The 12,141-nt window shown below is 48.7% G+C and overlaps 1 protein-coding gene across 13 annotated transcripts in view; it reads right to left on the bottom strand.

The window, feature by feature from the left end:
- The window catches only part of DLG1 (discs large MAGUK scaffold protein 1), a 182,781-nt gene extending 172,442 nt beyond the window's left edge, over positions 1-10,339 (bottom strand). For 3 of the 13 annotated variants that reach the window (XM_061637656.1, XM_061637658.1, XM_061637662.1), the window contains exons 1-3: positions 9,955-10,338; positions 9,317-9,448; positions 4,809-4,975 (exon numbers count right to left, since the gene is read on the bottom strand). In XM_061637656.1, the coding sequence (XP_061493640.1) occupies positions 4,809-4,975; positions 9,317-9,448; positions 9,955-9,973 (318 nt within the window). In that variant the 5' untranslated portion in view covers positions 9,974-10,338. Of the gene's footprint in view, positions 1-4,808; positions 4,976-9,316; positions 9,449-9,954 lie in introns of all 13 variants that reach the window. The other 10 variants (XM_061637657.1, XM_061637663.1, XM_061637669.1 and 7 more) reach the window with 4 other exon arrangements.
- Positions 10,340-12,141: the final 1,802 nt, after the last annotated feature.

Genomic DNA, 12,141 nt, shown 5'->3' with positions numbered 1-12,141 from the left:
GTTCACGACAGGTGCTATTGAAGGTCACTGATTCATAGGGTTGTCCTAAGTCAAAATCGACTTGAAGGCACATAACAACAAACCAACAAATGGCTACACAAGCGAAGACGTTGTCGCAACACTTGATATGCCCCGAGTCCCCTCCATAAAGAATGGGGGGCACAACTACTTGCATAGGACTTTTCCCTCAGGTCGAGGCTGAGCAAGCGAACAGGCACTCCTGAAGGTAGCTGCACCTGTGCTCATGGTGAGAGACATGGGAACTCAGCCAGGTTCTCCTCCAACTTCCGTCCTGGGCCAAGGGCAGATCAAGCAGCTGGAAGCTGGCCTGGCAGTGGATCAGCTGCTGGAGGTGGTGCAATGGGATTGACTGACTATTCAGCCCCTTCATCCATATCAGCAGGCAGATTGCTTGGCCCCTCCTCAACATCATCATTCCCAGACCACTAGGCCCCTCCCCTGGATCCCAGACCTCCTCAGGCCAGGTCCTGCCAAGAGTTCCCCACAGGACTCATGCCACACTGCCTCCAGGTCCAAGGGCTGCAGCTGCTCACAAGCTCTTTCCAGGGTTCTCCGTCAGTTCTTGCTGCTGTCGATCCCTGCTTGGATTTTCTAGATCCATTTCAATCAGGATTCAGGCTAGGTTTGGTACAGAAACCTCCTTGGTCACCCTGTAAGATGACCTGTGTTAGGAGAGAAATAGGGGGAGTGTGACTCTGTTGATTCTCCTTGATCTTTCAGCAACTGTCCGAGTTGGGTACTGGGGACACCACGCTGCCGTGGTTCCGTTCTTACTTACAAGGCTGGCTCCAGAAGGTTGTTCTTGGGGAGCATTCCTCGGCTCCGTGGGATCTCCAGTATGTTGTTGATTAATACCTATATGAAACCACTGAATGGGTCATATGGCGTTTATTTCTCCTTTTCATCTTCCACAGGTGAGGCAGTGGATGTGCTAAATCAGGGCTTGGTTGCAACAATAGTCTGGATGAGGGCTAATAAACTGAAGCTTAATCCAGACAAGACTGAGATGCTGTTGGTGGGTGGTTCTTCTGACTGGCTGAATGGTGTGCGGCCTGCTCTAGATGGGGTCACACTCCCTCTGAAGGAGAGGGTTCGTAGTTTGGGGGTTCTCCTGAATCCACTGCTGTCACTTGGGACATAGGTAGCCTCGGTGGCACGGAGTGCCTTCCATCAGCTTAGGCTGGTGGCCCATCTGCAACCCTATCTGGACACGGATAACCTGGCTACAGTAATCTATGCTCTGGTAACCTCAAGGTTTGATTATTGCAGTGCACTTTACATGGGGCTGCCTTTGAAAACAGTTTGGGAGGTTCAATGAGTGCAGAATGCAGCTGCCTGATTGTTGACAGGTTCAAGGAGAATAGAGCATGTAACACCTATCCTGTTCCACTTGCACTGGCTGCCTGTACACTTCCGAGCCCAATTCAAAGTGCTGGTTTGGACCTATACAGCTCTTTATGGCTAGAACCCTAATATCTTCTGGAAGACCTTTCTCGATATGAATCTACCCGGACCCTTAGTTTATAGAGTGTTTTGTTTGTTTTAACATTGTGTATGTCACTTGGGGATCTTCAGGTATCAAGTGACTAATAAACCTAATAAATAATAATAATGGGTGAAACATAGACCCTAGCCCCAGTGAGCTCAAAAGTCCTTTTCAGGGCTGCTCTGGCCGGCTTTCCTTGCTGTTCCTGCCTGGCCCAGTTTCACTGCCCACTGAGGCTAGGAAAGGGAATTTTTGCTCTCCTTCCTTCTGGAGATCCTTTTCCTACAAATTGTAGCCTCCACATCTGTTCTCTCTTCCTGTCATGATGTTTTTGTGTTTCAGATGTTTTTAGTGGAGTTGTCTGTTTCCCACCTTGGGCTCTCTTTGGGAGGAAGGGCAAGATACATGTTTAATAAGTAAATAACAATAAATGATACATTGTGTGTGGTAGTATAGTATGGTTAGAATTATCTAGCTACTCCTCTCAAATCAAAGATGGTAGGTAGGTCGGTAGGTAGGTAGGTATACTTGCTGAGGTATCCCCACTGCAGTATTAAATGTTTTGTTGTTTCAGTAAACATCCCCTATTAATCTATAAATTCCCCTATAAATCTAGGGAAATGACCTATTGCCCTGTCACATGTGTCTACCAAAATGGAAACGGACTGTCTTCAAGTCGATCCCGACTTATGGTGACCCTATGAAGGGTGCTTTTGTGGAAAGCGGTATTCAGAGGTGGTTTGCCATGGCCTTCCTCTGCGGCTGAGAGGCCAAGGAGGCCCACTAACAGTCCGGTTTGGGCTCTGGCTTCAAGGAGGGGAGGGCTGTGCTGCTGGCAGGCGGAGGAGCTGCTACATGGGCTCAGCCTGGGGCCGCCAGCGCTAGCAACGGAACAGGACTCAATGCTTCCTTCTTGTCACTCTTCACAGCTTTGGCTGTCACTGGGAAGAAGCCAGGTATCGCATGGCCCAAAGACACATCTGGCAGTCATCCAGTCTTAACACCAAGGGCTCCAAAGAGAGGCCATGTGACCAAGCCACTCACTCCTGTGGGCGAGGGGATTTGGCGCAGCCTTCCTCCTTTCCTCCAGCCATGCCCATGTTTCGCTTTGTTTTGTTTCCCTCTTCCCATGAGGTCAGCCTGCCTCCCTCCCAGAGTCCAAGAAACACACATACCCGCTGTGAGCGAGTGGGGGCACTCTCAACAATTTGTGGCTGGGCATGCCTCCCATGGCAACAACTTTTTAGTGAGAACCGTAACCATTTTTGAAAATTCAAAATGTGCTCCTAGGTCCAGAAAGTCCTGGTGTCCATGGGCCCTGCTGCACCCTTCCTATACCCTCCCCTATACCCTCTTTCGCTTTATCACTGATTTTTCATTTTTAATAAAATTACATCCCGCCTTTAAAGTAAGATTTACTGTACTGTACTTATTTACAGTATGTTGGTAAACCATTTAAAGCATTTAACTGTTATGCAACACAGGACACTCCCTAACAGGCCAGGCTGCTTGCCCATCCAGAGCAGTCAACCCAGTAGGCTTTCCATGGGCCCTGGCCAGCTGCTGCTTGAGCTCTTTCAGCCTGGAGATGCTCCCAGTCCTGGCACCTTCTGCATGCAAAGCAGGAGCTCCGTCCACTGAGCGACACTCCTCCCTGCAGCTTCCTCTCAGCACCTGGATGTTGCTTTGTGAACATTCTGAGAATTTTCTGTTTACAGACTCCTAGTCCTTTCACAGGCGGACAATCCCATCATAAATCTGGAGTACAGACAGCCCCTTTGTCTGCACACCTTGAGATTGGGAGATTATATACCTACATACAGCTTAAAACAATAGAGGCTGCTCCATTAGGTCAACCCGGGCACCACCCTGCCAAGTGAAATTTCAAGCCAACTTCTTAAATTTTGCCCCAATATCTCAAAGCCACAAATGTTTCTGTCCCTCAGACTCTCATCCTTCCATTTAACCTTAGAGAGATCCCTGGAGTTATTTCTGTCTATCAGCTCTCTTCACTCAGCCAATACCAATCCATAACTATGTTGCTATGGCCATTGGTCATGCTTGCTGGAGCTGATGGGAATTGTAGGTCAGCAACATCTGGAGGGCCACACTTGCTCTAGAATTCTGGGTCATGCAAGGAAATTTCTGGGCAGTAGCTTCAGGACAGATAAAAGGAAGCTATTCTTCAAACCATGCATAACATATGGAAGTCACCACAGAAGATGTAGTGATGACCAATAGCTTAAGACAAATTTTAAGAAGGGCTTCCCAAATCCATAGAAGTCACAACTATCGTCACCTATTAGCCATGACAGCTAAATGGATTTTTCATGCTGAGAGGCAGTCTGCAGGGGAAGGCTGTTGCCTTCATGACCTGCTTGCAGGCTCCATGAAAGCAGAAGTGTTGGAAACAGAAGGATAGACAAGATCCTGGGTTTGATCTGCAATCTTATCATATACAGTGTCAGTTGAATCTGTCAACTTGAAGGTGTATTTCAGTTCCTGAAATACAGTCTAAGAGTCAGTTATATTCCCAATGTGAAACACAGACAGGCTTAATAGTATACAAATGCTACTATCCAAAAACAAAACTGAGGAAGGAAGACCAGATGGCACGGTAAGCATTCACTGCAAAAAATAAAATACAATATAAATGCATTTGTTTTATAGCTTATTTTATGAATGCTCCTGTACTCCTTTGGCAATACACATAAGATTCCAAATCCACTTATCACCTGAGTGGTGCAGTGGGCAACACTATAGTCTTGTGGACATATCCACTGGAACATGCAACCAGTATGTGTTATCTCTTAATATCTCAAAAGCTCAGAGGCTCTGGGAGGCAGGTTAAGCTAGAAGGGCTGCAACATGCCCCCATGAGCACTATCCAGCAAGCTCCATAGTCTGGGTCCCACATATAAGTCCATAATTCTAGCCACTGAGACACATTCACTCTTTTCCCTTCAATGACTCATGTATAGCAAAACGGTAAAAATGTGCAACTTGGAAGTGGGGGGGAGCACACCTATAGGCATCACACGTTTCGGAGCTATGGTGAAATAACCACTAACCTAGCCCACCTCACTTCAAACTATCTTGTTTTCTGCCCAGGGCACAAATAGAAATAATTACAGAATCTCCCCCAAAACAAGAATTTCAAGGATACAAGCTTAGAAAGTATCACTCTTCTCTATGTCGTCAAGACAACCACATCACTGCACAGAACACCTGGATCCAAGAGTGACCATCCTGTGGTCTCAGGAGCCAAGGTGGTCACTGAAATCATGCCTTGCACACATACCTCTGTGGCTGGACTAAGGCTGCTTGGCAGTGTTTCAGAAGTCACCGTTGTGCTTGGAAGGCTGGAAAAGTCCCATGTATTCACGGGCTGTACAAATTCAATTTGCTTCGAGTGATCAATACTTTTGGGATTGTCGAGTAAAGTCACTTCATAAAATTCTTGAATATCTGGAGATGGAGAAAAGATGTTTCAGCAATCAATGTTCAGAATGGATATAACAAGTTGCTTCCTACTTTATCTTCCACCTTCAATCTATGATCAGATCGCAGTCAGAACAAAGCAGCATCTCTTGAGCAGACAGCACACAACACACAGCAAAGACACATTAACTGCCAACAGCAGGACCTACAAAGCCTATAAACAAAGTACACCTTCAAGATATACACTAAATTACCTGTACACACTTTAAGGGAACAATAAACTTTTAGAAAGTACAGCAGGAGTGAGTGGAAAGCCTTTTCCAGACCTTTGGGGCAACTTTCTAGGGGCCAAATGCAAACATGGGCAGAGCAACATAGGTAGATTTTACCTCTGTACAGTAGGCTGGGTTTACCCGCACACACACCTATCTATCCTCATTCGAGCAAGCAAGAAACATTATTAATTACTTTTATTAAATGTATAACCTGCCCATCCTCCCAAAGGAGCCTAGGGCAGCAAGTAACAAAAAAGTAAAAACATCTTCAAAACAATTCCAACACAGATGCAGACTGGGATAAAGATTTATACTTAAAAGGCTTATTGAAAGAAGGTGGTCTTCAGCAGGCGCTGAAAAGACCAGAGAGATGGCACCTGTCTAACATTTCAGGGGATGGAACTGCAGAGCATTCCAGCACAGGATTCACTAGAGTGGAAGAAATCAATCCCACGCCACTTGAACGAACTCAACTGGATGACTACACAAGGACACAACGCAGGTGACAAAGCAGGCTTCTGCCACTGTCTTCACTGCCACACTATAGTCACAATGATGCGCTCTCACTTGTGTTCCGTTGTCTTCCTAATGCGTCTCACACCATCTGCACTCCAGCAGTTGTATTATTATTTATTACATTTGTATGAAAAAGGTCTCAAAGCAACTTAACACTATCTGACTAGCTTTACAATCTAGAGCTCCCCAGCAAAGCAGGAAGTTTTCCAGGTGCCACAACGGTGGTTGGAGAGGACACTCAGGAGAGATGATGTCCCTGGCCCAGCTCTCCTTGCCATGAACCCATAGCTTGACTAGGGCCGCAACAGAAGCACCAGCACCAGCCAGTGGAAAATCCTCAAGAGCATTCTGGAATCCCTTAGATTCCATCAGGCAAGGTCTCCCAACCTTTCTGGACCAGAGGGCACATTACAAATTTTGAGAGAGTGCTGAGGGCACCAGTCACAAAATGGCTGTCATCAGGGCATGGCGTAACACAAAAATTAGACAAAATAACACATAATTGCATTTCCATACAAGAAAAGGGTTGATCTGTAGAATTTTTGCTGCCATGTAGCTGTTTAAAGGGCAAAAGAACCCTTTTTCCCACAGTGCCAACCCTAAACCAAGGCCATCCTGTACCCACTTATTTGGACGTGAGCCCCACTAAACTCAAAGAGACTTTCTTCTGTTCTGAGTAGATACGTATACCATTGTACTCCAAGTTAACCATACAGTCATTTTTTTAACAAGTCCCTGATCTTTACCTCCTGCAAAGCAGTAGACATACCTAAGCCTCTTTGCAAAATTTTCACATTTGCCTTTTATTTTTTTTGTAATAATTTTTATTATTCAAATTTTTATAAAACAAACACAACAAAATCAAACAACAAAAACAATACAACAAAAATAAAAAGAAAAAAAAACTTGACTTCCGATTTGTTACAGATCAGCTATAGGTACATAATATATATCAAACTTGACCCCTAAAACATACAAAGTTCATTTTTTTCCATAGTCTATCTTGATTAATCATCAAATCCCATTATCATCATTTCATTTTTTTCTTTCAACAAAAACTCCAAAAGAGGCTTCCATTCCTTAAGAAATGTATCTATCGTTTTTTCTCTGAGAAGGCATGTCAATTTGTCCATCTCGACTAAGTCCATTAATTTCAATAGCCATTCTTCCATTGTTGGTACTGATTCCATTTTCCACTTTTGTGCATATAATAATCTTGCTGCCGTAATCATATATAATATTATTCTTCCATATTTCTTTTCTTTTTGTTTACCCATAAAGCCCAATAAAAAAAATTCTGGTTTTGACTGAATATTTATCTTCAAAATTTTTTGCATCATCCTACCTATCTGTGCCCAGAATAATTTTGCCTGTTTACACGACCACCACATATGGTAAAAAGATCCTTCTTGTTGTTTACATTTCCAACATACATTAGAAACATTACTATACATTTTTGACAACTTTTTCTGGTGTCATATACCAACGATACATCATTTTATAAAAATTTTCTTTAAGATTATAACATAATGTAAATTTCAAACCTTTTTTCCACATATTTTCCCACTGATCCATTTGTATATTATAACCAAATTTTTTTGCCCACTTGACCATACACTCTTTTACTTGTTCTTCTTCCATATCCATTTTCAATAAAAATTTATACATTTTTGCAATTATACATTCATCATTTGTACACAAATCTACTTCAAAATCAGATTTATTTATTTCAAACCCATACATTTTTTTATCCATTTTGTATCTTTCTAACAATTGTAAATAGGCAAACCATTGTGAACTATATCCTTCCTTTATTAATTGTTCTCTCTCTTTCATTACATATTCTCCAAGCACATTTTCTAATAATTCTTGGTAAGTTAACCATTTCTCTTTTCCAGCCATTTCTCTTCTATAAAATGCTTCTTAGAAGAAACATTTGCCTTTTGGAGTAGGGGGGATTCTTAACATTCACCTATACTTGTTGTGTAGTAGTCTTTGCAGGAAAAAACTTCTAGGCACAACAGGAAAGGTGGTTGCTGCACAACTGCCAGGGGGCCGAAAGACAACCACCCAATGCTATTCTCTGAAAACGACCTTCCCTAAGAAGGGGGCACTTGTCACCGGTTGGTAATTGTCACAGACCAATGGGTCCATGGTGGGCTTTTTCAGGAGTGGCCAGATCATCGCCTCTTTCAGGGTGGCTACAACCACTCCCTCCCAAAACGATGCATTGACTACACCCTGGATCCACTCTGTCAACACCCCTCAGCAAGCTTTAATAAGCCAAGAAAGGCAAGGGTTGAGAGGACACATTGCTGGCCGCATCATCGCAAGCACCTTCTCTATGTCATCAGGCCGCATCATCATCAGACGTTGCACTGGACACTTCATTGGGGACTACGGTAGATGTGGATGGGCCATCAAGACTGCTATGGAGGCAAGCAACTTTACCCTCAAAGTGCCTTGCAAACAATACAAGCTGTGGCAGACGTTGCATTGGACACCAGAACCAATTGTCCCAGAAAGCTTCTGAGAAAATTGGGAGCAGTACTACTACAACTACACCAGACCCACGAATAACACACTCACACTGGGCACATCCCCCCCCTCCTCGTCTCACACCCAGGGAGGGCCAGCCTTCTACCAGCTGCAGACTCTCACTGCAAAGGCATCTGATGACTTTCTTCCATCATACCCTGCTCAGAGCCAGTGTGGTGCAGTGGTTAAGGTGATGGGGTGGTTAAGGTGTTGGACTACGACCTGGGAAACCAGGGTTCGAATCCCCACACAGCCATGAAGCTCACTGGGTGACCTTGAGCCAGCCACTGCCTCTCAGTCTCAGAGGAAGGCAATGGTAAACCTCCTCTGAATACCGCTTACCATGAAAACCCTGTTGGTAGAGTCGCCATAAGATGGGATCGACTTGAAGGCAGTCCACTTCCATTTCACCCTGCTCACACTGTGCACTAGCCACACACACACCTTATGCCCTCCCCACTATCCAACCACCTCTAGGCTGGGGAAAAAATAGGGGGACAGTGCCCTCGTGCTTGGGACTCCTTAAGCATCTCCTCAGTGGACTATTCCCTTTGTGTTGACCCTTCGGTGGCAACCCCACAGGCAGGAGACCCGCTACCCGAGGGCTGCTGGGCTTTTATGGCCTGACCCTGCCAGGAACTGAAGCAAGAGGTTGCAAGAGTCTTGCACCAGCAGAATGACTTCAACTGGCGCAATGGGATTCCCCACCCCTTCCCTGTGTGTGCCCTGCACCATCCCAAATGTGCTCCAGAGGGTTGGGAGGAAACCCAGAACAGATTGAGGGATTGGGGGGGGGGGAGAGACTGTTCTGTTGTGCTGACAGAACATTCAACTCAGCACTACCTTGAATATAACCCCGGGTCTCTGCAGTCCTAGTCAGATGCTGTAACAGTCACACATTGCTATTTGATCACTAACAGCCCAAATCAGAGGTGCAAAGTCACAAAAGACAATGTCTGCATCTTGCTTACAGCGCTCGGGTGGCACAAACGCCTTTCTTTAAGAGGATGCCAACTAGAAAGGGCAGTGAAACACCAACCTATTAATGCCTGGAAGAGGTTGCTCTGGAAGATGCCGATGACCCGTTCCACAGAGTTTCTCAGCTGCTTGTCCTCCACCTGGCTCAGCTTGGCGCGGTAGTCCTCCAGAAGGCGCAAGGCTCGCTGGGTGTCTGCAAAAGAGCACCACGGTGGCTATGGCAGGCTGGTTGCGGGGGGGGGGCATGGCTCTCCCTTTCTGCTCCCCCCTTCCTAAGGCCCTGGGCAGGGCGCTCCATGCAGCACCCTCGGGACGGTGGCGGAGGGGGCCTCTTCCGGAGTCTCCGCCTCCCAGCATCTCCCGCTGTGCGCGTGTGTGTGTGTGTGGGAAGGGCCGGATGCAGAAGCCGGCTTTGCCCGCGTCCAGAAGGAAGCGGAGGGGGGCGAGAAGCAGCCGCGCCGGGCCTGGGGTGAAGGAGACGTGCGCTCTGCAGGCGCCCAGAGGCACGCGTGCCGTCGCCGCTCATTCCCGGCCCCCCGCAGGCGGCCACCCCCCCCCGCACACATGGGAGCGTCGGAGGCGGCGGCTCCCCCTGCTCAGTCCCGGGAGTTTTGCAGAGGGGGCGCCGCGAAAAACTTTCCACGAGTGGAGGCGGGGACCAGGGGGCGCCGCGGGGGCCGGCCTCGCTCGCTCGCTCACCTTGTTTCTTGACAGGCATGGCGGGGCCGCGGGAGGGGAGGGGAGGGGAGGGGCTCCGCCGCCGCCGAGCTCCGCTTCCCCCCACTCAGGCTGGCCCAGAAGGAGCGCAGCGGCACCGCCTCCGCCCGGGCACCGGCTCTGCTCCTGCGCTGGGCCCGCGAGCGGCTCAGTCACGCGGAGGCTCCCGCCGCGGTCCCGGCCGCCCTCCCTTCGCTTCCCGCGGCGGCGTCCGTGGGGGCTTCCGCTCTCTCCGTCCCTCCCTCGGAAACTCCAAACTTTCCAGCCAAGATGGCGTCGCGGGCCTGCCCGGCTGAGGCGGGGGGCAGGGCGGGCACGCCCCCTCGCAGCCCGCCAATCCGGAGGCGGCTCCGCGGCCCGCTACCTGCGGGGCGGGGCGGGACAGGTGAGAGAGAGGGAGCCCCGCCCAGAAAAGTTCTGTGGAGAGAGCCCTGGGGGCGGGGCGACGCGGGGAACGGCCCCCTCCCTTCCCCGGCCTGGCCCCTCAGCCAGAGGAGAGCCCCCCAGGAGCGCCTGCCCGGCTGCGTGGCCGTGGGATGGCGAGGGGGTGAGCCTTTCCCTGAAGAGACGGCCCCCTCCCCCCGGGCTTGGCCTGCCTAAGGCTCTAGTCCTCAGCGCCCCCCGCCGCCTCCCGCGCAACGTGGGGCCGGGGCCGAGGAGGGAGGCGGGTCCTTGGCCGGGCTGTTGGGCGGGGGCTTCTTGCTGGCGACTCCCCTTTGCACCCCTTCGCGCGGTGAGCGCCTTGCTCTTCCCGGCAGGCGCGGCTCCGCGGTGGGTGTACCCGGGGGATGCGAGCGGCTTATAAGGAAGGCAAAGCAGCGGCAGCGCTGGGGTCGCAAAGCCGGGGGGGGGGGCTACGGGCACATTTGGCATCCAGAGAGAGGGGGGACGCCCCCATGACGCCCCCGCCCGGTCACTCGCCCTCCCCAAAAAAACAGACAAACGCTTGTGTCTTGCGTTGTTGTGTCTTCAGCGTCCCCCTTCAGCTCTGTGTGTTCTTCAACGGGGAGAAAAGGTACGCCCCGCCCTCCCCTCCTCCTGCAGGGCTTGTCAAGTGCAGGATCTGAAATGGCCGGGCCAGCCCAGGGGTCTTCGGAGAGCCCTCCGTGTTTCGGAAGCACGAATGACTCCTCTCCCCCCTCCACAACTGCCATTCAAAGTGCGACCTAAGAAGAGACTGCAGGGGCCCATCCAGGCCAGCACCCCGTTCTCAAGCAGGACCTGAGCGCAAGAGCCCCCTCCCCTCCTGCGGATCCCAGCAGCTGGGATTCGGAAGCATCCTGCCTGCCACATGGAGGTAGGGCTCATGGCTAGTGGCCACTGACAGCCTTGTCCTCCATGAATTTGTCTAATCCCCTTTTAAATCCATCTGTTGGTGGTCATCACTGCCTCTTGCGGGGGTGAATACCATACTTTAACTATGTGCTGTGTGAAGAAATACTTTCTTTTATCCTGAATCTTCCAACTTTCTGCTGGTCCTAGTATTATGAGAGAGGGAGAAAGACTTTTCTCCAAGCCATGCAAATTTTATACACTTATATTGCCTCTGACTTGCCTTTTCTCTAAACTAAAGAGCCCCAAATGCTCCAGCCTTTCCTCACAGGGGAGTCGCTCCATCCCTTGATCATTTTGGCTGCCCTTTTCCGAACCTTTTCCAGCTCTACAATATCCTTTTTGAGGTGAGGCAACCAGAACTGTACACAGTATTCCAGATGCGGCTGCACCATAGATTTATATAACGGCATTATGGTATCGGCAATATTATTTTCAATACCTTTCCTAATGATCCCTAGCATGGAAATTGGCTTTTTCACAGCTGCCGCACATGGGGTCATCACCTTCATTGAGCTATCCACTACCAGGTCTCATTCCTGGTCAGTGCAGACCACTGCCAGTTCAGATCCCATGAGAATATATGTGAATATTTTTTTGCTCCAATATTCATAACTACATTTGTTTACATTGAATTGCATTTACCATTTTACCGCCCATTCACTCAGTTTGGAGAGGTATGTTGCTAATATGTTAGAGAAAAAACAGTTTGCCAACCCAACTTCTGCTGCTCTGACACTAAACTCCTGGGCAATAGAAAGCACAATTTTATTGTAGAAAATGATATATTTTTAAAGTAAAAATAATAAAAGAGCAACAACTACAACAAACCCTACA

This window comes from Rhineura floridana, chromosome 7 (assembly GCF_030035675.1).
Source record: "Rhineura floridana isolate rRhiFlo1 chromosome 7, rRhiFlo1.hap2, whole genome shotgun sequence".
NCBI classification, from domain to species: domain Eukaryota; kingdom Metazoa; phylum Chordata; class Lepidosauria; order Squamata; family Rhineuridae; genus Rhineura; species Rhineura floridana.
The sequence above is the reverse complement of the archived record's forward strand: the minus strand, read 5'-3'. Positions and strand labels throughout refer to the sequence as shown.